The following is a 25,561-nucleotide window of genomic DNA, read 5'->3' as shown; positions in this document are numbered from 1 at the left end:
GTAAAAAAAAAGAAAAAGAAAAAACAAAACGTTAAGGCAGAGGGAATTTCAGCATAATCTAACTACACATTGGAAACCTGATCAATCTGCTTTCAGAATTCTTGTCATGCTCTCTTCTGAATCTCCACAACACAAACATACACACTGTAATGAGTTCATTCCTGCCTCAGAGATATTTTAATAATACAGTAGCACTCATATGCATAACTGTCTGAAAATGTATCAGCTCTCTCCTCAGCTTACATTATCTAGTGCAAAGACAATGGTGCTTAGGAGAAGACTATGGAAAAAGCAGTGATTAAAAAAAATAAATAAAGAACCAGGTTAGGATAAATTCTGGGAGCTGAACTCTGATCCTGCTCTGCACCTGACATATTGAGACCCTGGGCAAGTTACTTTGTTTCTTTGCCTCTCCGTTTGCCATATGGAACTGGAGTTGAAGAGCTGCCTAATGGTTAGAATAGTGGGCTGCGAACCAGGGAAACCATGGTTAAACTCCCAATGTCACTTCACCCTTCCTTTCCTCAGATACAAACTTCAAGTACAAATTTAGAACCTCATTTATTAAGCATTTTTCCCCATAGACTCAGAATGCAAGAAATGCCTTAGTAAATCAGGCCCTCAAATTGTAAGCCCTCTGGAGATAGGGAAATACCCACAGTACCTGAATGAAATCCACTTTGAAGTGCCAAAAGTGGAATATAAATAAATAAAACAACATTGTGTCTGCTCCCTTTAGGAGTCACTTAGCTGGGATACTAAAAATGAGCTTAACTAAGCATAGGGAGGACATGAGTGTGCTTCCTGATCAAAGCTTTGCTGAAGACTGCCTGAAGGTGTGTTGAGAGTCACAGCGGCAGTTAAAGGCACATTGTGCTTCACCATGAACCCCACTCCATAACATCTTGGCAATGGAGTTCCAGAGCTCACAGCTAGGTGCAAAATTGAAGAAAAAGGAAAGGGACTAACCTGAGCAAACAATAAGGGGATCCAGCACATATTTGGGGGCACGGCAGGATAGGCTAGAGTTCACAGCACACACACCTGTGAAACCTTGAATACTTTGCTCATTTTCAGTCTTCTCAACAAAAGCAAAATTGCAGAAACTTTGAAATACTATGTTTTGGGAGCTGAAAGATCACTAGCATTTCTCAAAAGAAAGGATGTTTTAGAACAAGAGGTCATGATATAAAGCCAAGTAAAAGGTAGAAAGAAGAGTAACATTAGAAAACACTTCTGAGCCCGCTCAATGGCAGAGTTGTGTGGGGACAAGCAAAGGTTCCAGCTTGGATTCCCACATCAGGTCTTCCACTCCCCCAGGTCGGCCAGGGCTGGGAGATGCTGCAGAGGCAGAACTCATAAGCTCATGGGGAAATGAGGTCTCTGCCTGACAAGAGACACCCAATGGTCAGATTTGGGGCCCCATGATTGCACGGTTCCAGTAGGAGTCCAAGTCTATAGCCCCCGGAAAAGAACAATTGCTGTGATGGCTGGGCTTAGCTGGGAAGGGATATAAAGCAGGAGAAAACATTTCCAAGTAGTTGTGATTGCAGGCTCAAAGGGGGTCACATTGGAACCAAGGCTGGAATGGAGCCGCTAGCCCAAAGGAGCAGGAGTCAAAAATAAACATATTTACAGAAAAGGCTATGGGGCATGGAGCAGCCTCCAGATAGAAGTGATGAAGGCAAAACCAGTACTGGGATTCAAGAAAGTAAAGAAAATCCTTAGTGACAAGGAAGAGAAGATAAAGCTAGAGATCACAGGGGCTCTGCAATATGGCACTAGGAAGAGAAAATAGACTTAAATAGATGTCATTTTTACCTGCAATCATATTCTACACATCTATGGCTTATGTTACTCCGTACTGTGCCTCATTACTAGTATAGAAAATCTAAGAATGGGACAGGAAACTGTCAATGTTAATAACACCAACTTATACACAACCACAGACGATATCAAGTTACAGAGCTCTTTGCTATGAGCATGCATTACCAATTAACTGTTGAGCAGCATATCGTTATAATTACTCTCTAGCATGGAAAGCTGGTTACTCACAGGATGGAATTAGCTAAATATTCCATGTCCTATAAATCGCTGCCATGCAATGTCTTCTGTAATACAATGGCTTCACACCCACAGGGCTGTTTCACCACATCTACAAGCAGGCAGACTTCTTTCCAATTAGAAAAAACAAACATCAATATGCTTTATAGTTGTTTAAGCCTCAGCAGTTTCTGCCTCTGGATTAATGGATTTTTACTGCGATCTGCAATACACTTATTCCTCAGCTTGGGAAGAGTACATGAGACCATTATAATTCAATTACCAGGGGCCCACACATCACCAGAAAAGCAGGGGCCCGAATTACAAGGTTGTTCTGAAGTTATAGCTATAAGAAGTACAGAAAAACAAACTGAATTCTGAACTATTTCCCATGAAAAATAAATCCTATTTCAGAAGAGACCAATTTTACTTGTAGTTTCTGCCCAGAACATTTCATAGAATAAAAAAAAAATCCTGCCTAGGTATTTGCAGTTTATTCATAGTTTGCTTTACAATGAAGCAGATCTAAATAAATAATGTACTTTTACACAACATTAGCAGGATACACAGGACTGCAGAGATACCAAGAATTGCATTATATTTTCAATTTATATGCCACCTTCCTGAGGCAAGGACCCAAAGAAGCTTATGATCTAGCAGCAACAATAAAAATTTACATCAAATACAATAGCAATTATCAAAATATAGAAAGGTACGTATCAAAATGATTAAGTTATACCACTACAACAGGGAAAGAAGATCCCTTCACAGGAACTTAAAAATCAGGGCTGGTAGCAAGCTGTGAGCTCTCTACCTAAAAACTCAACAACTCCTTAGTCTTCCAGGTTCATTTCTTGATTGTAACATAATAATAATTTTTAACTGCTCTGAAGTTATTTTTTCCTCTATACTAAATTATTTATATACTTGATGTAACTGTTGATTTAACTTCTACTGAAGTTATTTTTATCTATATGATTTAATTGTTCCTTGTTTTAAATTGCAAATTGTAATTGTTCCTTGTATCGCCACCAAGCGACTGTTATGTGTTCATTGTAAACCGGTGTGATCTGTATTCCATACAGGAACGTCGGTATAGAAGAAATCAAAATAAATAAATAAATGCAAGATTCCAAAATAATATTGGATTTAATCAAGTAAGTGTTCAGAACAAAGTCATCTATTAAATATTGTGTACTAATTAAGAGGTACCTCAAAAAAGTATAAAAGTGAAAATGTACTCATAAGAGAAGTTATTTTTCTAACTCTTCAGAGCTTTATAGTACTGCCAGAGACAAAGCCAAACAGGGACCAACACTTGTGCCTGACAGTTCATTGTTCAATGCTGAGCACATAATAAAAATATAAACCAATGTTTAGAATTTAACATGATAAACCTTACTGAGATCCTAAGTCAGGACTGCAAAAATATCAATCACCTGGGCATTGCTGTGGTGGTTAAAAATTTGAAACATGGTGCTTAGCCCTGCTCCTAGCTTCAGAGAAGCCAGCTTTGGCAACTCAGATTTCACTGTTTGGAGCAACTGCTGGCCCGCACAAAGGAGCCATGGCCTGAGGCAACTCCCCATTGCTAAGGGTGGGAATGGCAACTGCCCTGGATCCCACACCATGGCAGCTTTTGTTCCTTCTTTGGTTAGCATCTTCCACCTTCTCTATCTTGGCACAATCCACTCAGGCCTGCAGGAGGAAAGCAGCCCTTTTCTATGGTGCTGCTTTCTTCCTTAGCTGACTTCTAAAGTTTGATCCATGCAGGGCCCATAAAAATTGGGCAGTTCAAAGTTTAAATGAAGTTGGTAGCAGCCACAGCGGAGAAGCAATGTTCTTCTCCTGAGGCCAGAGGGAATAATTGTGCCATATTGATGGAGGGTAAAGGGATGATTGAATCACACAGAGGTAGGAGTGCCCACACAGGCTGATTCACTCCAGGACTGTATTTACCTACGTGCACTGAAACCCTAGCTCCTGATTTTCAAAATATTTTTGCAGCTCTGACCTAAGAAATGCTAACAAAATGTACTAATAAATTCATTTAAGAATTTCCAACTTACAAGTAATGAGGACTTACTTTCATATTTATCCTTTCCCATATAAATAGTATAAACAGGGGAAACAACTGAAGAAAAAAGAGAAAAGAAAATCAAAACAGGTATACAAGAGTATGCATACAACAGTTTATCCAAATAAAAAAAGTAGCTCTAAGAGCCATGCTGGTCTTGGAGAAGACTGGAGTCTTGGTAGGTTGTGATAGCTGGGTTTAAAAAATGTTTGGATAAGTTTTTGGAGAATAAGTCCATTACCTGCTATTAATCAAACTGACACAGGGAATGCCTCTGCAATTACTGGCATCAATAGCATGGAATCTTCTGTGTTTGGGTACTTGCCAGGTTCTTGTGGCCTGGTTTGGCCTCTGTTGGAAACAGGATGCTGGGCTTGATGGACCTTTGGCCTGACCCAGCATGGCAATTTCTTATGTTCTTATATCATCTTTATCCCAATTGATGTGCCATGAAATTTTCTTCCATTTAGCAAAAGCCAAGTTGAAGTGGGTGTGAGCTGCTGTTGAAACAACTGGCCAAGGCAAATTCTTAATATTCTCCTTCCCTCACACCTCTGGGCCTGCAGGATGTCCTCCTGTCAGCAGGTAGAGGTGGCAAGCAGTGCTTGCCTCCTTCTCTGCCAGCTTTTACAACTGAAACCAGGGGGGATCCCTTTAGTCTCACAAATCCTTCCAGTCCTCCCCCCCTCTCAATTTCAACTACAGAGGGAAACTGATAAAAGAGGCAGCAGCAGAGCAGAAAAGCCCTGCTGACATACATCTACAGGATACTTGAGGGGGAAAAGTAAGGGGACAGGACAAATTAATGCCTTAGGGTAGGGAATGTAAGTTGCTGATGCGTATGGTGGTGGGGGCAGGGAAGATAATAGTGCCAGAGAGGGGAGGAAATAGGGAAGCAGATGTCAAAAAGTGAGGGAAAGAAGAGAGGATTATGCTGGGGCATAGGAAAGAGAAGGGAAGGTCATGATGCCAAGGGGCATTGGGGAGAGGGAAGAGAGGGTGATGTGCTGCAACACAAAAAAGGGTGGAAAACTGAAATTTTATTTTGGTCTTGATAAGTTATGCTACCTTTTTAAGGGACCAACAAAACAGAGCAGTATCAGAGGGTTTTGTAGTCTTAAACTCATGTTCTACGTCTTTTTTTGCTGGCTTACAGTAACACCTCCTACTCCCTCTCTAACATCTCTCCCAAAGGAATTTGCTCAGCATACTGACCGTGTTACTGACTTTATCAAATAACATAGTCTTAACTTATGTCACTGATTGGATATCATCACAACACATCCTGAAGTTCTTATTCGAAAATCATTCAGACATTTTATACAAAACAATTAGGTCTTGAAATGAAAAAAACAAACAAACCCCACCCACACAGGGAAAATAGAAAAGTTGTTTATAGAAACTTGGGGGGACGGGACACCAGATATTTCAGGGGATTGGCCTTTTCTTAAGAAAATAAATGCCATGGTGGGTCAGACCAAAGTTCATTGAGTTTGGCATCCTCTCTCAGAGAATGGTCAATCCAGGTCACAACAAGTACGCAGCATATTCCATGAAGTGGACCTATTTTCTGTTACTCATTCCTCAGGATAGCAATAGCTTTCTTCAGATAACTGGTCAAAAGTGATCAGAATTCACAAGCTAAAGGTTTTTCAGGGGTCAACTTGAATAGCATTGATCTAACATTAAGTCCCAGAGAACCCATGCCCACTTCAAAATAAGGTAGAATACAAGAGGTCAAGCGCTCTATATAGTAATTTTTAGCAAATGTCACTTCGTTACAAATAGAGAAGCTTCATCAGAACGGCTTTAGAGAATGAAATGTCATTTATATTGATGAAGCACATATATAATGAAATTATATAGAGTGTCTGGTTGTCATACTTTATTTTTTTGGGCTTGCCTTCCATGCTGCAGTCTGATCTCTTACGTGCTTGATTATTTATAACAATATTTCCTTAATTATACTTTTTGATGCATATACACGTCACAATAAAAGAACCATCATAATTTAGCACCAACTGGCAGCATTGTCAAGACCACCAACTTACACCAAACACTGACTTCATGTTCACCTGAAAAGGTGAGCCTTCCAAAATGTTTGCAAATGATACCCGAGGAGCACTTAAACCCAACAATATATAAAAACAAAGAAAAGGGCCCTGTTTTCAGCGTGACAGTGGCACCTTATGTTTAAAAGCTTTCTTGATTTAGCGTGCAGAGTTCTAGCAGCCGTGTTACTATGACTGTAAACTGGCTTTTCCGTGGCTCGTGCTACCTTATAGTTAGCTCAAGAGGCACCAGACAGAAAGGTCCTGAGCTCCCGGGAGCGTTCGCTAGGTAATAGGAGGTATCGGGAACTTTTGCATGTCTACGGAGAATTCTTAGGCTGCTTTACTACCGGGTGCCGCAGCTAAACGTGGAAGTAATAGAGCCACAGAAAGGGCGCAAGGCTTGCAGCTCACACTCAGACCAGTGCTTACCACTGCTCGAGAAGTAAAACACCATCTCCGCAGGTGCCCGCAGGAAGCCTAGCTCCGGAAGTGACGGAATATACGGCGTTACGCTAATGCCTTACGGCCTTTCCCCCGGCAACTCGTTGGCCGGAAGTCGGAAAGAATCTGGCGAGCTCCTTCTCCGCAGGATTTCACAAAACTGCAACGACGAGAAAAGCGTCGCCTCAACGTCACAAGTAGTGACAGGAACCGGAACGTAAAAGATGGGGCCCAAACCAGAAAAATGGCGCCAGCTTTGTGTAGTCTGTAAGACCGGAAGTCACAAGGAGGGAAGGGGTGGGGTTTGAAGTACCGCAAGGTCTCGCCGGCCGGCAGCCTGTGACGTTTCTGTGTTGGCGCGCATTTACGAGGCACCGCCTCCTGTCTTTCTACGGTGTCAGTCAGAGCCGACAGTAAAACACGGACAAGCTGTAGGTAGCTCGATGTGGACCAAAGTGCGATGAAAAATCTGCGGCAGAAAAAAATAACTGCTTAGAAATTTAAAAGGTAGCCCAATTTGGCGGGAAAATCATGTACCTGGTCTGGTCTCATCTCTGCACCGTCCTACCCACCTGCTTGTCGAGCCAACAACAACTCCACCCACTGACCGACCAAATCCAATACATTTACTTCCAGTTTCGGTTAGGAGCGCTTCATATGACGTCAATTTGGGATTTTTTTGCGCGCGAGGTTTGAATTTTAGGGGCGGCAGTGGAAGAGGAGATGGTGGTAATCAGAGTTTTACAGCCATAAACTCTCTAGCACTGGGTTGACTTGTGGCCTTCAATCCCTAATCTGAGATGCGCGGGAACTTGTAGGGAGAGAGATGTGTAGCCTTCGCTCCCGAGCAGAGTGAAAAAGGAGAGTCGTGGTTTTTGCCCCGCGATCTTGCGACTGTTCTACGGCCCTGTAGTACAGTTCCCTTGGCTGAGTGATATTTTTTTGCCGGTCTGGACTATTTTGAGCGGCTGATAGGTGTAGTACGGGGACAGTTCGCTTTCCACGCGCCCATTTACGGAATCTACGTCGGGGGGTATGGCTTTGTTTTGATGGTTTGTCGCCAAGTATCAGTTCCAGAAAGAAAACTATCCGAGATTCAATTCTTACTGTTAGTCTCTACATTTAAATAATTTTAGGTTTCAAAGTTGCACATTGAGTCAAAAGGATAGGCACATCTAAACCTGATTTTGACCAAATCATTTCTCATCAGAGTGATTTTATAACTACGTCTTTAAAATAACTTTTTTAGGGCTTGTGTTGAAAGGATGGCAGCGGTTACACCAAGGAAGAGGAAGTACAGTTCTCTTAGTTCAGATAGGTGAGTTTATCAGCTTGTGCAATTCAATTTACCACCTATAAACATGGAGGTCTTGCTACTACTTATAACTTGATTTCGAATATAATTATTTTTATTTACCTGGAAATGTAAGAAAGGTTAGCCTTGCCATTTATAATTTTATATGTGGGAATATTTTGGTAATTATAAAGAATAAGAAATATCAAACAAAGCTATCATTCTATCTATATATTAGCAGAATTCAGCTTCATTGCCTTGGTGGGGGGGGGGGGGGGGGGCAGGTTTTGAAATATTCTGAGGGTTTTCAGTGCTATTCTGTACACTTTCCTGGTGCTGGCCGAAATTAACTCCTGCCTTTGGGTAGGCATTAATTTCTGAGAGTAAAATGTGCGGCTTGGCTGCACGTTTTACTTTCTGTATCGTGTGGGACTAACTAATAGGCTCATCAACATGCATTTGCATGTTGCGGGCGCTATTAGTTTCAAGGGGGGGGGGGGGGTGGACGCGTGTTTTCCATGCGCTATTACCTTTGCTGTATAAGGGGTAATAATAGTGCGTCGAAAACGCACGTCCAAACGGGGGCTAACGGTGCGCTTGGCCTGATTGTAAAAATATATCCTAGCTGCAGAAGTTTAACTGCTTATAGGATATCACTTCTTATCTGTCAGTTTTTGTTTTGTTATGTGTTTTCTACCATTTTAGTAGATGAGCAGAGGCGCCACATTTAATCTAATGTTCCACACTCAAGCAGGCCAATTAGCATCAGTGGATTATGCAAACCTACCAGCAGATGGAGGTGGAGTAAAGTTGACTCGCTGATGTCACTGACATATAGCTGTGCCCCGTCGTCAGTCTACCACGGGAACATGCAAATGGTGGACCTGCATCTCCCTTGTGAGGATTGCTTGTTGTGTAAAAAAAAAATAAAAAAATTATATAGATGATTAGGAGAAGATTCAGACATAGCACTTGAGCTCCTAAGGTGACACCTATTTGGGCCCTCCCTCAATTGAGTGCTTTAAATCTGGAAGCCTGACTAAGCGTAGACTTTAAAAAAAAAAAAAAAAAAAAAAGATGAGGGAGTACTCGGCAGTGAAGGCTTGTGCCCTCTTTCTCTGTAGCCGATCGTGCTCTCAGCCAGGGAGGGCTGAGCTCAGAAAAGAGGAAAGAAATGAGTAGGGAAGTTTTAAGCCCCCTCTTTTTTTTTTTTTTTTTTACTTACCGGATCCTCCTTCCCTCTGCGTTTTTTCTCTGCGTCTCTTGCCCCCTTTTCACTCTCACTTCTCTAGGGAATTAGTGTAGAGTAGAGGTGGCTCAGACTCGGCGGGTTGCATAATTTTTGGTTAGATTGAGCAGTTTTTGGCTAGGCCCTGCTTCTCAGGCTCGGTTTAGTCAGCCATGTGGTAGACCACGGCAGCGGGGTTTTTTTCGGTGCACTTAGATGTGTGCATGCCTTCTCACTGCATGGCTGTGTCCCAACAGAGTGCGCGGGGTACTTGTGTGTGTAAGGCCGTGGCCTAGATTTGAGTGCATATTTCCGAGGGTACACTTGGGCGCTGTTGGGGTGCATGCAAGAGGCTGCCTAGAACAGAGTATAGGAAAACTATGGCACTGGGGACAAAAAATTCTAAGCACTTTGCTCTCTGAGTTGCCATATAAGGGCAATCCAGCCATACGCAAAGCAGTATGGTTACTACAGATTTTGCCAATGTTGGGACATCTCCTCAGCCTATGGTGGTTCCTGAGGGGAGTGGGGTGGGAGGCGACACAGTGGACAGTTCCCCTCCCTCTTTGTTCCCGATGGCAAAGGCATCTCTGAATGAAGGGTTGGATAGTGCCAGGATTGTGCCTGTGGGCCCCAATATGGATCCATCCTCCTCCTGGGTGGAAATTTTCCAGGGTCTGCAGGCTTTTCGGCAGGGGCATCCAGCAGAGGCAAAACAATCTACTAAGGAAGGGACTGTGTGCTCGGGTCTCCAATTTGTCAGCCACTGTGGGCAAATGCTGCAGGGAGGCCATCCCTGGAGATGTTCAGGGGAATCTATTATGATATGTCAGATAACTTTGATGGGGACTTGGTTTTCTCCCCTATAGAAGAGGGAGAAATTGCACCTGATTTGGAACCACATCGGACTCTATTCTTTTTTTTCCACAAAGATAAGCTGCTGAATCTGTTGACTCAGACCCTGAAGATGCTGCTTGTGGACATGGCTAATGCTACAGGCTTATAAAAGAAAGATCCCATATTGGTCACTTTACATAAAGTGTTCTGTTTCTTTCCCCTCCTGGATCCAATTCAAGAGTTAACATCCCGAAAGCAAATTTTAAGGGGGGACATGCTTTAGTGGATTTGCACCCCTTGGATCCGTAGGCAAGGGAACAGTTGCGATTCCCGAAGGTGGATTCCTTGATAAGCGCTGTTACCAAGCAAACCGCCATCCTGATGGAAGGAGGGGCGGCTATAGAAGATGCTCAGGATAGGAGAATTGAGCCTATCATTAAACAGGCCTTTGAGGCCATGGCAATGAATTTGCAAATTGCTTCTTGCTGCTGCTGCCTGGTGGCTCGGGTTGGTTTGTGTCTCTTTCAGGAGACGCAAGGAGCAGGGGCCGATGGCAGATCGGTGATGTAACTGGGAGCCACATTCTTGGCTGATGTGGGCTGTGACTTGGTGCAGACAGCCACTAGAGGGGTGGCTTCCGTGATAGTGGCTAGATGCAAGTTGTGGCTGCAAAACTAGTTGGCAGACGCTATTTCTAAGTCTAATCTCACAAAATTACTCTTTGTGTTCTCTTTTATTCGGAAGCGAGTTGGAAAAGATGGCGAATAGCTGGGGTGACTCCGAGGTTCTTCGCTTGCCGGAAGACAAGAAAGCTGCGTCATCTCCTTTGGGGGCAAAAGGCCGCTCCAGGGATTCCCGTCTATTTTGTCCTTACAGAGTAGCAACTACTAAGAGCTCTCATACTTTTAGAAGAAGGTCTCAGTCCTTCGTAAGGATGCGGGCTCAGGGCCGGACCACCTTGGTCTTCACAATAAAGGTGTGGGGACTCTCCTACTGGATCAGGAGATAGGCGGGCATCTATCTGGCTGGCAGTGGAGGTTACATTGTAAAAGACCCCTGTTGGGCTGTGATTCCAGTGCTTAAGTCACAAAAAAGTATGGGCCGTTATTCTATTATTTCATTGTACCCAAGAAGGAGAGTTCCTTTCCCCCCATCCACTGCAAGTGATAATGGTTGTACAGTCGGGGGAGTTTCTTACGTCTCTGGATTTGACAGAGGTGTTTCTACATATTCCCATTCGGATGGAGCATTGGTGTTTACTGCGGTTCGCTGTTTTGGGGTGACATTATCAGTTTTTGAGCATTATCTTTTTCGTTTGGGCACTGCACTCAGGAACATTTCCAAGGTCCTAGTGGTGGTAGAGGCAGTGTTGAGACAGAATGGTATTCTGGTCCACCCATACCTAGTCATTTGGATAATTTGGCCCAGGAGCATTGAGAGAGTCTTCAGGCCTCATGCAAGGTAGTTTCCTTGCTCCAGTAACTAGATTTGGTGGTAAACCTGGTCTCAGACTCTGGAGTGCCTCTGTGTTTGTTTCGACACAAAGAAAGGCAGGGTGTTTCTGCCAGAGGCAGGCATTCAGAAACGGATAGCGCAGGTGCGGCTATTGACAGAAACAATTTGCCTGACGGTATGGTCTTATCTGCAGGTTTTCGGTTGATGGTAGCAACCCTAGGAGTAGTTCCGTGGGCAAGAATGGTTATGTGGATGAGTAGCCTAGTGCAGTGTGTCGCCAAACACCGGCAGGTGTGTCGCGTCTCCCGGTGTCCCACTGCCCCATTGTACTTTCCTTCTCCCTTTTCCAGCCCCCACGGGCCAATTGGAAGCCACCTTTCTTCCTACCTCCACTGCCCAATGGGAAGCCTCCATTCTGCCTGCCCCCGCGCAGGCCAGTCGGAAGCCTCCTCCCTTCTACCTGCCAGTGGGAGTAGGAAGAAGAGAGGAAGCCTTTGATTGGCCGATGAGGCAAGCATCGCCTAGCCTGGGGGTAGGAAGAATAGCGATGTCGAACTCCGAAGCAAGACCGCCACGAGAGCCCATTCCTGTGGCGGCGAAGAGGAAAACCCGCCCCCAACCAAGCAAGGCTGCCACGGGACCATGGCGGCGAAGAGGAAACCCGACCGAGGCCACCACAGGAGCCCATCCCTGTGGCGGTGAAGAGGAAACCCGACCCCCGACCGAAGCCATCATGGGAGCCCATTCCTGTGGCGGCGAAATAGCAGGCCCACTGGAGTAAAGCTGTGGCGGAACTGGAGCCCATCCCTGCAGTGAAAGAAGAAGTTTTTGGTGAGAGCTGCTGTGCCTGGGTGAGAGCTTGTGTGAATGGGTGCGAGAGCATTTGTGTGTGATTGAGAGCTTTTATATTAAGAGCCCATGAGTGTGATTCAGAGAGAGACTGGTCAGGGAGGTGATGTGTTTCTGTGTGAGAGAAGATGACTGGTATGAGAGAGACCGAGACTGGTCGTGGGGTCTAATTGGGGTGTGTGTGTGTGAGTGACTGGTTGTGGGCGCTAAGTAAGAGGACTGTGAGAACAGAGCTTCAACAGCTGCTTCTGGTGAGTGCTATTGGCCTGGAAGGGAAAGGAGTAGGAGAGTTGCTGGAGAGGGTAAGTAAAGGTGGCTTTTTAAATTTATTTTTCTTGATCGACTGCCATTTTAATTATTGGGTATTATGTGATGTCTGCTGTTTTGAAATATTTTATTGATATTTGGACATGTTTTAATAATTTGTATGAATTTTTAATTGTTGGATGTTAGAGAACTTCAGCAGCTGTTTTGTAACAATTTTTAGTATAGCTTTACAATTATTTCTGTGTGGGGCTCTATAGCAGCTTGGCTTATTCTGTTTTCCCAATAAGAAATGTATTAGTGTTAAGGGCCTGGTTTAATAGTTGTATTTCTTAGATAGAATTGTTACTGTTTGCGTGTGTTCCATAATACAGGTGTAACTTTGTGCGGGTTAGTTTGTGTGCATTATTGCAAATCCTGAGAGTCTGTTAGGTGCTATATTTCTCTTTCCATTTCTCCAGGTTCGCACTGCATGCAGAGTTGCTTTTTTGGTTTTCCATTCCAGTTTCTGTCTCCATATTTATAATTTGAGGTTTTTCAATACTTAGTGAAGGGTGTGTGACCGAGGTGAGGTAGTTTACTAGCATGTAGGCATTTGTATCAATCTTATTTGTTGCGTTTTCTCAATAGGATATGCATTAGTGGTAAATTACTGTCTTTTCATAAGGAAGGCTATTGTGCCTGATAGTAAAGGGAGTTTGTTTGCTTTTACTGAGATGTCATCAGAAGCAGAATATCTTTTTTGTATGGAGAGTTGTACAGGGTAATGTCCTAGTTCTGCTTTGCACTCATTGCTGGGGGTTGAGGGGATTCCTGTGGATGCAGAGTGTATGTTTACATTTAGCTCCGTGATGGTCGCATGTGAGAACCATCTGTCAGGTGTGTCCCAGCCAAAAAAAGGTTGTGAACCACTGGCCTAGTGGTTAGAGCAGCAGGCTATGAACCAGGAGTCCAGGGTTTGAGTCCTACTGTTGCTCCTTGTGACCTTGGGCAAGTCACTTTACCCTCCATTGCCTCAGGTATAAACTCAGATTTTAAGCCCTCTGGGGTGTAGGGAAATACCTATAGCACCTAAATATAATCCGCTTTGAAATGCTGAAAAAAGTGTGAAAAGCCTCAGGACTTCTCAATATGGCTACAGTTACCGGTGATGGTTAGCATTCAAATGCAGTGGTGGTTAAAAGCGGATCACCTAAGGAAAGATGTTTCCTTACGAACACCGGACTGCCTGGTACTCACAATGGATGTGAGCCTCGAGGGTTGGGAGGCTCACTGTCAGGAGTTGATGGTGCAGGGGCGCTGGACTGCAAAGGAGTCTCTCTGGAGCATCAGTCGTCTGGCATGCTTGTGGTTTGTTGATTGCTGGCAGGGTCACGCACTCTGAGTAATGTTAGACAGTGCGATGACAGTGGCTTATATCAATTGCCAGGAAGGCACCAAGAGCCAGCAAGGGTTGCAGGGAAAAGACAATGTAAGAGCCAATTTTTTTTTTTAGCAGACAGTCTGGATCCAGGAGAATGGGAATTGTCAGACAAAGCTTTCCAACTCATAGTGGGCCACTGGGGCCTACTGTTTATAGACTTGCTGGCAACATTGCACAATGCAAAGGTTCCTCCCCTTTTTTTCAATCACAGGGGAGTTCTGAAGTCCTTGGACATCGATCCTCTTGAGCAGGAGTGGCCGGAAGACTAGCTTCAGTATGCTTTTTCCTGGGCCCATGTTGATCAGAGTGATTTGTAAGATCAGAGGACACGCGGGGCTGGTGCTTCTGGTGGCTCCAGATTGGCCCAGGAGGCTGTGGTATGCAGATTTACAGAGGCTTCTAGTGGACTCTCCTTCCCAGTTACCGATCCACAGGGACCTGCTATGACAGGGACCTATTCTTCGCTTAGGTACATCTCGATTTTGTCTTTGGTGCTTGAAAGGGTTCGGTTGTTGAAGCATGGATATTCCACTGTTGTGATTTCCACCCTGCTTTGAACGCAAATGTTTTCCCCCTCTAGCTTATGTTCAGGTTTGGAGAGTGTTTGTGGCTTGGTGTGTGGAATGAGGCATGCTTCCTCGTTTCGGTCAAGAACCTGCTCATTTTGGAATTCTTACAGGGTGGGTCACTTAAGGGCTTGGCCCTTAAATTCTCGAAGGTGCGGGTGGCAGCTCTTGGCTGTTTCAAGGATCAGGTGAATGGCAGACCCTTGTCGGCCCATCTGGATGTGGCCCAGGTTTGTAAGGGTTTAGGCTTCTTTGTCCTTCCTTGCGGTTGCTGGTGCCATCTTGGAGCCTTAATCTGGTTCTAGGGTTTTGGCAAATTCCACTTTTTGGCCACTGCGTAGCCTCCCCTTTGAGGTTTAAATTCTTGAAGACTGGGTTTCTCGTGATGAATTGTTCCACGTCAGGTCTGGGCTGTGGTCTCTCTCTTGCTGGGATCTGTTCTTGCCGGTGATTCCAGGGGCAGTCCAGCTTTGGAGTGTTCCATCCTTTTTTACCGAAAGTGGCCTCGGATTTTCATTTGAACTAATCAATTTCCCTGCCAATGCTGGACAGGGAGAGAGATGTGGATGAATATCTGCTGTGGACCTTGGAAGTCAAGAGTTATCTGATGCAGTATTGGAGGTTATTAAAACCTCTCAGGAAGACTGACTGCCTGTTTGTTCTCCATGGTGGAGGTAAACAGAGTGAGTCAGCGTCGGGGGCTACGTTAGCCCGTTGGGTTATGGAGGTTATCACGGCTGTGTATGTGGATGCTGAGTAGCAGTTGCTTAAAATAGGGTATGGCTCATTCCACTAGCACTCACACTGTCATGGGCGGAGCTTCGATTGTTGTCTCCTGTTGATTTGCTGAGATGCGACGTGGTCCTTACACAGTTTTTCCAGGCATTACTGCCTGGGAGGATGCAGTCTCAGTGCATGTGATGTTGGTTGGAATGCGGACAGCCTTCTGCCCTCTTTTCGGGAGTAGCTTTGGTACGTCCCACTGGTCGTGGATTAACCTTACTGAATGCTGAGAAATGAGAAATTACTACTTACCTGATAATTTCCTTTTCTCTAGTGAAGACAGGTTAATCCATCCAACCTTCTCACTTTTGGCTGCCAGTTTGTGGTTCTGTGGTCCTCCCAAGTGGCTGCGTGTCCAAGGGTAACTGGTGTCAGTTTTAGTCGATTAGTGATGTTACCCTCTTTGTCTGATCTCAGTGTTTTCTGTTGCCTGAGTCCTTGAGTAGTTGTTTATTAAAAGTTATAATCAAGTGTTCTTAGTTTGTCCACAGTTGGCTTTTGCAGAGAGTAGTGGCAGGCTGATGTCAGTGCAGGGGCATATATATATTAGAGATGTGAATCGTGTCCTCGATCGCCTTAACGATCGATTTCGGCTGGGAGGGGGAGGGAATCGTATCGTCGCCGTTTGGGTGTTTAGATTATCGTTAAAATCGTGAACCGGCACACTAAAACCCCCTAAAACCCACCCCCGACCCTTTAAATTAAATCCCCCACCCTCCCCAAATGCCTTAAATTACCTGGGGGTCCAGCGGCACACTAAAACCCCCTAAAACCCACCCCCGGCACACTAAAACCCACCCCGACCCTTTAAATTAAATCCCCCACCCCAAATGCCTTAAATTACCTGGGGGTCCGTAGCGGCGGTCCGTAGCTTAAATTACCCCCGGGTCCGTAGCTAAATCGGGGGAAGGGAGAGAGCAGGAAATCCGGCACACTAAATCGTGGTGTCTTCAGCCGGCGCCATTTTGCAAAATGGCCGCCGCAAAATGGCGGCGGCCATAGACCAATACGATTCGACGCAGGAGGTCGTTCCAGACCCCCGCTGGACTTTTGGCAAGTCTTGTGGGGGTCAGGAGGCCCCCCCAAGCTGGCCAAAAGTTCCTGGGAGTCCAGCGGGGGCCCTGGAGCGATCTCCTGCCGCGAATCGTTTCCGTATGGAAAATGGCGCCGGCCATACGCGTATGGCCGGCGCCATTTTCCGTATGGAAGGAGATCGACTGCAGGAGGTCATTCAGCGAGGGTTCGCTGAATGACCTCCTGCAGTCGATCTCCTGCCGGCGCCATTTTCCGTACGGAAGGAGATCGACTGCAGGAGGTCGTTCAGCGAACCCTCGCTGAACGACCTCCTGCAGTCGATCTCCTGCCGGCGCAATTTTCCGTACGGAAACGATTCGCGGCAGGAGATCGCTCCAGGGCCCCCGCTGGACCCCCAGGAACTTTTGGCCAGCTTGGGGGGGCCTCCTGACCCCCACAAGACTTGCCAAAAGTCCAGCGGGGGTCCGGAACGACCTCCTGCGTCGAATTGTATTGGTCTATGGCCGCCGCCATTTTGCGGCGGCCATTTTGCGAAATGGCGCCGGCTGAAGACACCACGATTTAGTGTGCCGGATTTCCTGCTCTCCCCCTTCCCCCGATTTAGCTACGGACCCGGGGGTAATTTAAGCTACGGACCGCCGCTACGGACCCCCAAGTAATTTAAGGCATTTGGGGTGGGGGATTTAATTTAAAGGGTCGGGGTGGGTTTTAGGGGGTTTTAGTGTGCCGGGGGTGGGTTTTAGGGTGTTTTAGTGTGCCGCTGGACCCCCAGGTAATTTAAGGCATTTGGGGGGGGTTCGGGAGGGTGGGGGATTTAATTTAAAGGGTCGGGGGTGGGTTTTAGGGGGTTTTAGTGTGCCGGTTTTCCTGCCCTCCCCCTTCCCCCGATTTATGATTTTTTGACGATAAATCGGGGGAATTGGTATTGTATCGTGGCCCTAACGATTTTTGACAATTTAAAATATATCTGACGATATTTTAAATCGTCAAAAAATGATTCACATCCCTAATATATATATATATACTTATATGTATGTTTATGTGTGTATGTATATGTATGTATATATATATATATATATAATCTGCTGGTTTGTACCATCTGCTGGTACAAGTGTATAACCCACTGGCTGTTGATTAACCTCTCTCCACTAGAGAAAAGGAAATTGTCATGTAAGTAGTAATTTCTCATTAATACCTTCTTGGAGTAAACTGACAGTGAAATTTATAGTAAAAACCGTGAAGTCATACTTAGATCTGTGCCGGGAACAGCATATTTCTAATTCTGGTGACAATGCTTTGCAATGACTATGGCTCAGCTGTATTGCCCACATGTATATTAAAGAAAGTTAAGCTACTTAAATATCAAATTTGAGAAAGAATCACAAATAGTCTTAGTGCTAATTATTAGCTGTTATCCTTGTATGTTATGGCAGATCCTCATCCATTGATACTGATGGTTTTTTTTTTTGGTTTTTTTTAAAACAATCTTTGAATAGTTTTTCAGCATCTGATGTTCCAGTGAAGAAAATAATGATGGACTTCAGTCCACCTGCATCGCCATTACCAAGTAGAGCCTTGTCGAGTCATAGCCTGGCCTTGCAGGCTAAATTCAGAGCGAAAAGCAGCACAGCAGAAAAGGATAACCAGTTAGCATTGGAAGCGGATAAAGAAAATCTAGACTCTGCTCTTATGAGAGAGCTCGTTAATTCACCACTCCTGACAGCTAATGCACCGAAAGCAAAGTACAGACTATCTCCGCTGAAAAAGTCCCCAAAGCGTGGCTCACCATGTAAACCTGCTGTGCCTACAGGATCATTTTACAGCAAGGGAAAGGTGTATATCACCCCACTGGATAGAAAGCTCATGAACCAAAGCAAGTCCCTGGGGAAGAGAAATGAAGGTGAAGACTTGCCTTGCCCCAGCAAGATGGAGAAAATGCTGGCGAGGAAGAGCAGCTCCAAGAATACCCATCTGAAGAACCCACTTTCAAAGCATCACGTGGGCTCTAGGCAAGTCAAACCCTTGCCAAGGAATGGAAAGAAAACTGCCCCTAGCATGTTACCTGCCAAGGTCAGTCATGGAAGCCAGCTGAGCAATAGTATTGCTAAAACCCAGGCAGATGGCCCGTTTCGTGTACTTAGCTTGAAGACCAAACCCAGATCCAAGCTTCTTGTAGGAGCAGCCTTTTTTGTCACTGGAAAAAAATTACACTCTATGTTCAGGAAGCCCCTCCAAGTCGCTAAGGCTCCCTCAGAGCTCATGGCAACAGGTTTGCACACAACCAGCGTAACAAATAAAAATATGCGTGAGGCTGTAAAATGTACTGTGTTGCCCAAAAGCTTCAATGTGCCCCAGAAGGAATGTGCTGAAGTTAAGGAGGGGATCCTTGCAGCGGAAGCGAGTGAAGATTTCACCAAAGAAAAGGAAAAGATCTGTCGTCATGAGGTGAAGATCATTTTAAAGAGGACTGAGAAACCCCAGCTCAGCCTGGCTGCTGTATCGAGGGACCAAGCTTCGCGGTTGGAATTGGACATGGAAATGCTGGTAAGTGTGAAACACCATGGCTAATTCTGTTGGCATATGTAGCCTCAGATGGCAGGTTTACTAAATTACCACCACAGTGAATGTTTACAGGATTAGAATTTAAAATCATTATTGGAGACACCCAATCAAGTTTTTAAGTGTAATGTGTATTGGGAAGAGGCACAGGGCATCTCACAAATTTAGTTTTCTATAGCATGTGGTCGGACCCAGGCTAAGAGATGAGATGCTGCTGCAGCTGAGCCTGGACCCAGCCTACGCCAGTATCAAAGAGGTTAGAAGGGAGAGAGGAATTTAAAAAAGAAATAGACAAAAACAAGCAAAAGAGCAAAAAAGCCAAGAAAAGTCCAAATAGAGAAGACAAAAAAAGCATAACCCTAAGTTCTAAGGAAAAACACATAGTTGCCCAAGCTCCTAAAATATTTTTTTTACTGCCACTCAAGGTATCTAAGTATTTTTGCAGCCCTGTTTTATAACTCCTATTGTATTGCATCTCAGACTACTATAATTCTTAATGTCAGTTTAATTCAGGCACGATTGAGTTTTGTTTAGGAAAGCACACTAAGTGCATAAGTGTAAGGATGTAGCTAAAAGTGCTTACAGTAAAAGCCTCCCAGTAAACCATCTGTCTTCAGTACAATCTATCCAAAGTTCAGGTGTGTGACTTACCTTTTTTCTAAATTGCTATAGCCCTATAACCTTGCTTCTCAGGTTATTGCATTGGTTCCTTATCGGTTTCTGCATACACTTCAAGAGCCTTTATTCTGCAACTCCTCATTACCTCTCTTATCTCTTCCTACACCTCTCCTCTTGAACTTTGGTATATTGGACAAGTTGTGCTTATCTATGCCATTTTTTATTGCCAGCTCCTGACTCTGCTTTCCATCTTGCTGTAATATGGTTGGGATACTCTTCCTGAATTAATGTGCCATGCTCCCTCTCTGGCCTTATTTATGTAACTGAGACAGTATTAGTGTTTGGGACAAAACTTGAAAGGTCCACCAGAATTCAAAAAGCTGTTCAAAAAATATTCTATTCATTTATGGAAACTAACTTCTTAATAAATCATGTTCATGGACCCCCGACATGGACCGTGTTTTGATTAACGGTGTCGGGAGGGACCAGATGCACCATACCGTTCTCATATAAATCCAGGGAGAAGATCTCTACAACAAAGTTCTAACAGAGAACGTGAACTCCCAACCAGTGAATCCAGCCTATTCTGAGTGTGCCTGCCCCAAAAAGCCACAGTAATACACAAGGAAGGGATTTCACCCATGCCCTGGGCCTTGTAGGATATCCTTCCTCCCCAAGAGATCAAGGACCCTTACTCCAGGGCAAAAGGGCTGGCAATGTAATATTGGGATTTAGCCCTGGGATTTTTATAGCCCCGTTGGAATTTAGCCCTTACCCTGAATTGGGATTATATGATCTGTTCCTGCTGTATAAAAGTTTACTGTGACTTGGTACAAAATAATTAAGATGCATAAACAAGGTGATGACCAGTTACATCCACTGTCATATTGGTGTACAAATTTAAGATCTCTATCTCTGATGAAGTATCCCTCAAGGCTGGTTCTTGAGACTGGTGGAGTTCTAGATGTGGTTGGATCCCCTTCCCCACAGTACCTGAGGTCCAAGGCTACTCCCGATCTTCAGAACCTGGCAGTGTCTTGTATCTCAAGGTGAAGACTTCTTTCGGGGGTTTCCATATGAAAGTTCAGCCGACCCATCCCTCGGTCCCTTACCTCGGTGGACGCCTCTCCCTGTTTTTCGAGGAATGGGTCAAAATCACTTCGGATCAGTGGGTCCTCGACATTATCAGAGACGGGTACGCTTTCGACCTCGTCAGGGAACTTCCAGATCTCTTTCTGTTCTCACCTTGCGGCCGGGCCAAGAGGGACACGGTGGTCCAGACTCTCTCCAAGCTTCTGGATCTGGGGGCGGTGGTCCCAGTCCCAGAAAGGGAAATTGGCGCCGGCCAGTATTCTATTTACTTCACCGTGCCCAAAAAGGACGGCTCCTTCCGCCCAATCCTGGACCTCAAGAGGGTCAATCGGGCCCTCAAGATCCCCCACTTTCGCATGGAAACCCTGCGGGCGGTCATTGCGGCGGTCCGTCCAGGAGAGTTCCTTGCTTCCCTCGATCTCGCAGAAGGATATTTTCATATCCCCATCCACCGCGACTACCAGAAGTTTCTCCGATTCCACATTCTCAACCAGACTTCCAATTTCGAGCTCTCCCCTTCGGCCTCGCAACCGCTCCTTGCACCTTCACGAAGGTAATGGTAGTAGTGGCTGCGGCCTTGCGCCGGGAAGGAATTCTCGTCCATCCCTATCTGGACGATTGGCTCATCAGGGCCAAGTCGGAGACCTCTTGCCGGCGGGCAGTGGATCAAGTCCTGGAGCTCCTTGCCTCTCTCGGGTGGATAGTGAACTTTTCCAAGAGCAAGCTTCAGCCCTCCCAGGAGTTGGAATTTCTGGGAGCACACTTCGACACCCGAGTAGGCAAGGTTTTCTTACCTCGGGCGCGAGCCCTCAAACTGATCGGTCAGGTTCAGGATTTGATTGCGCTATCTTCACCGACGGCCCGGGATTATCTCCAAGTCCTGGGCTCCATGGCTTCTACCATTGATCTGGTCCCCTGGGCTTTTGCTCATCTGCGTCCTTACAGAAAGCTTTGCTGTCTCGTTGGCAATCAGTGTCGGAGCAGTTCCACGTAGTCCTTCCCTTCTTGGAGTCTACTGCCGACGAATTACAGTGGTGGCTGTCCCTTCCTCATCTACAAGGGATGCCTCTTCAAGCTCCACAGTGGACGATAGTAACCACGGACGCCAGCTTGTTGGGCTGGGGTGCGGTCTGCCTATCTCAGTCCACCCAGGGGACATGGTCCCAGGCTCAGTCGCGCTGGCACATCAATCGGCTGGAAACTTTGACGGTCCGCCTGGCCCTTTAGGAGTTCCTTCCTCTGATCCGCGGCAAGGCAGTACGAGTCCTGTCCGACAACTCCACCACAGTCGCCTACATCAATCGCCAAGGGGGCACTCGCAGTCCCCTGGTAGCCTTAGAAGCCAGCCGCCTACTCGCTTGGGCGGAGCATCACCTACAGTGCCTTGCGGCCTCTCACATCGCCGGAAAAGACAATGTTCAAGCCGACTTCCTCAGCCGGCAGTCGCTCGATCCGGGAGAATGGGAACTCTCGGACGCGGCCATGGCTCTGATAGTGGACAGGTGGGGTCCTCCTCATCTCCACCTCATGGCGACTCTGCGCAATGCCAAAGCCAATCTGTTCTTCAGCCGCTGGAAGGAACACGGCGCAGAGGGCGTGGACGCTCTGGCTCTCCCTTGGCCGGCGGACGTGCTTCTCTACGTGTTCCCCCCAGTGGCCTCTGGTAGGGAAAGTTCTCAGGAGAATCGAACTCCACCGGGGTCTGGTGATTCTCGTCACTCCCGAATGGCCGCGAAGGCCGTGGTTCACGGATCTCATCAATCTAGCGGTGGACGGGCCCCTGCGCCTCAATCATCTCCCTCGTCTCCTCCGGCAGGAGCCTGTATTTTTCGACCAGGCCGATCGCTTCTGTCTAGCGACCTGGCTTTTGAACGGCGTCGCCTGAGGCGCAAAGGTTATAGGGAGGAGGTTGTCATCACCCTGCTGCGAGCCCGGAAGCAGTCGACTTCTCTGGCCTATGTGCGCATCTGGAAGGTCTTTGAGTCCGCATGTACGGAGGCGGGCGTCCCGGCGCGCTCCGCCTCGATTCCTTTGGTTCTTTCTTTCCTTCAGAAGGGTCTCTCCTTCAGTTCCTTACGCGTTCAAGTCTCTGCGCTTGGCTCTCTCCTGGGTCGGGTGGATGGTCATGCCTTGGCTGCTCACCCGGACGTCATTCGTTTCCTGAGGGGCGTTTGACACCTTCGCCCTCCCTCTCGGGTCACGTGTCCATCTTGGAGTCTCAGCCTCGTCCTTCGTGCTCTCTGTGCGTCTCCCTTTGAGCCTCTTCGCCACTCTACGCTCAAGGATCTTACTCTTAAGACTGTCTTTCTAGTCTCTATCTCCTCTGCTCGTCGTATTTCCGAGCTTCAGGCGCTGTCCTGTTGGGAGCCCTTCTTGCGTTTTTCTGATTCCGGGGTGTCTCTCAGGACGGTTCCTTCCTTCTTGCCTAAGGTTGTCTCCGCTTTTCACGTCAACCAGTCGGTGGAACTCCCCGCGTTCTCTCCGGAGGAGATTGCGGGTACGGCTGGGGGCGACCTCCGTTGACTGGATGTCAAGCGAGTCTTGCTTCGTTATCTTCAAGTCATCAATGACTTTCGCGTTTCGGACCATCTCTTTGTCCTTTGGAGTGGTCCCAACCGGGGTAAACAGGCTTCTAAGACCACGATTGCGCGGTGGTTGAAGAAAGCCATTTCCTCGGCATATCTTTGTCAAGGTCGTCCACTTCCTGAGGGTTTGAAAGCCCATTCTCTGCGTTCTCAGGCTACTTCTTGGGCGGAGAGTCAGTCTGTCTCTCCACAGGAGATTTGCAGGGCTGCCACTTGGACGTCTCTGCACATTTTTGCTCGGCACTACCGTCTGGATGTACACGCTCCGGTGGTCGGTTCCTTTGGGCGGCAAGTGCTTCAAGCGGGACTGTCTGTCCCACCCAGTTTAGGGAAGCTTTGGTACATCCCACTGTCTGGACTGATCCGGGTACGTACAGGAAAAGAAAATTAGTTCTTACCTGTTAATTTTCGTTCCTGTAGTACCACGGTTCAGTCCAGACGCCCTTCCCTGTCTGTCTTCTGTCCTCTCGAAGCTTGTTTTCTTGCAGGTCTGCAGATTTCATATTTTCCTTGGTGCAAGATTACTGAGCATTTACACCGGAAGCCTTGGTGGTTATTTTATACCAAGTTTATGCAAGAGCGTATAGGTATACTATGCTTCTACATTATTCTATGGTTGCTCCGTTGAGCTTTTGGTTACTTGCTTGGTTACTATTTTGTTTTGTTACTATTTTGTTTTGTTACTATTCTTGGTTTTATTGTTTTCTGCTTTGACATACGTTATACTGAAGGGTGAAAGGATAGGCTCTGTCCTGATATAGGGCATCCTGCAAGTTTTAGTCTGTCTCCACCTGCTGGAAAGGAGGCTCAACCCACTGTCTGGACTGATCCGTGGTACTACAGGAACGAAAATTAACAGGTAAGAACTAATTTTCCTATCCCTTCGGAAGAGACTCCCCCCTTCCCCAAAAGGTTCCCCAGTTCCTTACAAAACTGAATCCCTCTTCCTTGCACCTTAGTCTCACCCATGCATTGAGACTCTGGAGCTCTGCCTGCTTCTTGGGACCTGCGCGTGGAACAGGGAGCATTTCAGAGAATGCTACCCTGGAGGTTCTGGATTTAAGCTTTCTACCTAAGAGCCTAAATTTGGCTTCCAGAACCTCCCTCCCACATTTTCCTATGTCGTTGGTGCTCACATGTACCACGACAGCCGGCTCCTCCACAGCACGGTCTAAAATCCTATCTAGGTGACTCGTGAGGTCCGCCACCTTCGCACCAGATAGGCATGTTACCAGGCGATCCTCTCGCCCACCAGCCATCCAGCTGTCTACATTCCTAATAATCGAATCACCAACTATGACAGCCGATCTAACTCTTCCCTCCTGGGCAGTAGGCCTTGGAGACACATCCTTGGTGCGAAAGGGCAATGCACTACCTGGAGAGCAGGTGCTCGCTACAGGAGCTTTTCCTGCTGCATGAGGTTGATGCTCTCCGATCATGAGACCTTCTTCTTCCAAGGCAGCACCAGGGCTGCCAGTCTGAATTTGGGACTTGGCTACTATGTCCCTGAAGGTCTCATCTATATACCTTTCTGTCTGCCACTCTAGCCTCCAGAGATCGGACTCGTTCTCTGAGAGACAGGCACTCTTTGCATCGCATGCACATGTACAATTTCACACTGGTGGGTTGCTATGGGAATAGGAATGTGTCTATTTAACGTCCGTTAAATGTATTAGTAAATTCACTATATGTCTGGTAGTGGCCTACAGGGGAATGATCAAACTCTCAATAAGGTTGTTGTGTTTTTTGTTTTTTGTTTTTTTTTTGTGAAAGTGGAACCTGCCTATAAATTAAAGAATGAGCAAGGGGTGGGAGGGTTGAGAAATACAAATAGTCTAACTTCAGTTAGTCAGCCAGAGTGACTCACTGCTCTCTTGATTAACAAATGTTGGTACCTAATCAAACCAAATCACACTGCTGTACCTTAACACTTTCCAAGGTGAGTGCTGAACTTTTCAACCTTTTTACTTCTGTATACACTGCTCCTAGCTTATTTCTAAGCTTCTGGCTACTTTTGTTTTTTTTATATACAAACACTCTAACTTCTGCTTATTAGCTGCCTTTAAGACTATTAAAAATACAAACAGTCTAACTTCAGTTTATTCCCTGTCTTACTGACTATTAAAAGCACAAACATACACAAACACACTAAATAATATTCCCAATTAGTTAACTTCGTCCCAATTCTTTGAAAAAAGAAAATTTCCCAAGCAAAAACTTACTGATTCCTTTCAGCCACTAGCAAGGTGATCCTCTCCTCTCAGTGCTCCCACTGGATTGTGGGTAAGCAGAGTAGTTTCTGTTTTGTTTTTTTGCAGTTAAAAGTTTGAGAAACCTAGCCAGAGTCCAGCCAACGTT

General features: G+C 46.1%; 2 protein-coding genes across 3 annotated transcripts in view; one reads left to right on the top strand and one right to left on the bottom strand.

Moving 5' to 3' along the window:
• CCDC25 (coiled-coil domain containing 25) overlaps positions 1 to 6,944 on the bottom strand; it is a 102,734-nt gene extending 95,790 nt beyond the window's left edge. The window contains exons 1-2 of one of the 2 annotated variants that reach the window (XM_029596229.1): positions 6,604 to 6,944; positions 4,130 to 4,177 (exon numbers count right to left, since the gene is read on the bottom strand). In XM_029596229.1, the coding sequence (XP_029452089.1) occupies positions 4,130 to 4,177; positions 6,604 to 6,628 (73 nt within the window). In that variant the 5' untranslated portion in view covers positions 6,629 to 6,944. Of the gene's footprint in view, positions 1 to 4,129; positions 4,178 to 6,398; positions 6,581 to 6,603 lie in introns of those variants that run through there. The other variant, XM_029596230.1, reaches the window with a different exon arrangement.
• Positions 6,945 to 7,123: 179 nt separating this feature from the next.
• ESCO2 (establishment of sister chromatid cohesion N-acetyltransferase 2) overlaps positions 7,124 to 25,561 on the top strand; it is a 137,037-nt gene continuing 118,599 nt past the window's right edge. The window contains exons 1-3 of the mRNA XM_029596900.1: positions 7,124 to 7,256; positions 7,865 to 7,933; positions 17,846 to 18,893. Of these exons, the coding sequence (XP_029452760.1) occupies positions 7,147 to 7,256; positions 7,865 to 7,933; positions 17,846 to 18,893 (1,227 nt within the window). The 5' untranslated portion in view covers positions 7,124 to 7,146. The remainder of the gene's footprint in view (positions 7,257 to 7,864; positions 7,934 to 17,845; positions 18,894 to 25,561) is intronic.

This window comes from Rhinatrema bivittatum, chromosome 3, assembly GCF_901001135.1.
Source record: "Rhinatrema bivittatum chromosome 3, aRhiBiv1.1, whole genome shotgun sequence".
Lineage (NCBI taxonomy): Eukaryota > Metazoa > Chordata > Amphibia > Gymnophiona > Rhinatrematidae > Rhinatrema > Rhinatrema bivittatum.
The sequence above is the reverse complement of the archived record's forward strand: the minus strand, read 5'-3'. Positions and strand labels throughout refer to the sequence as shown.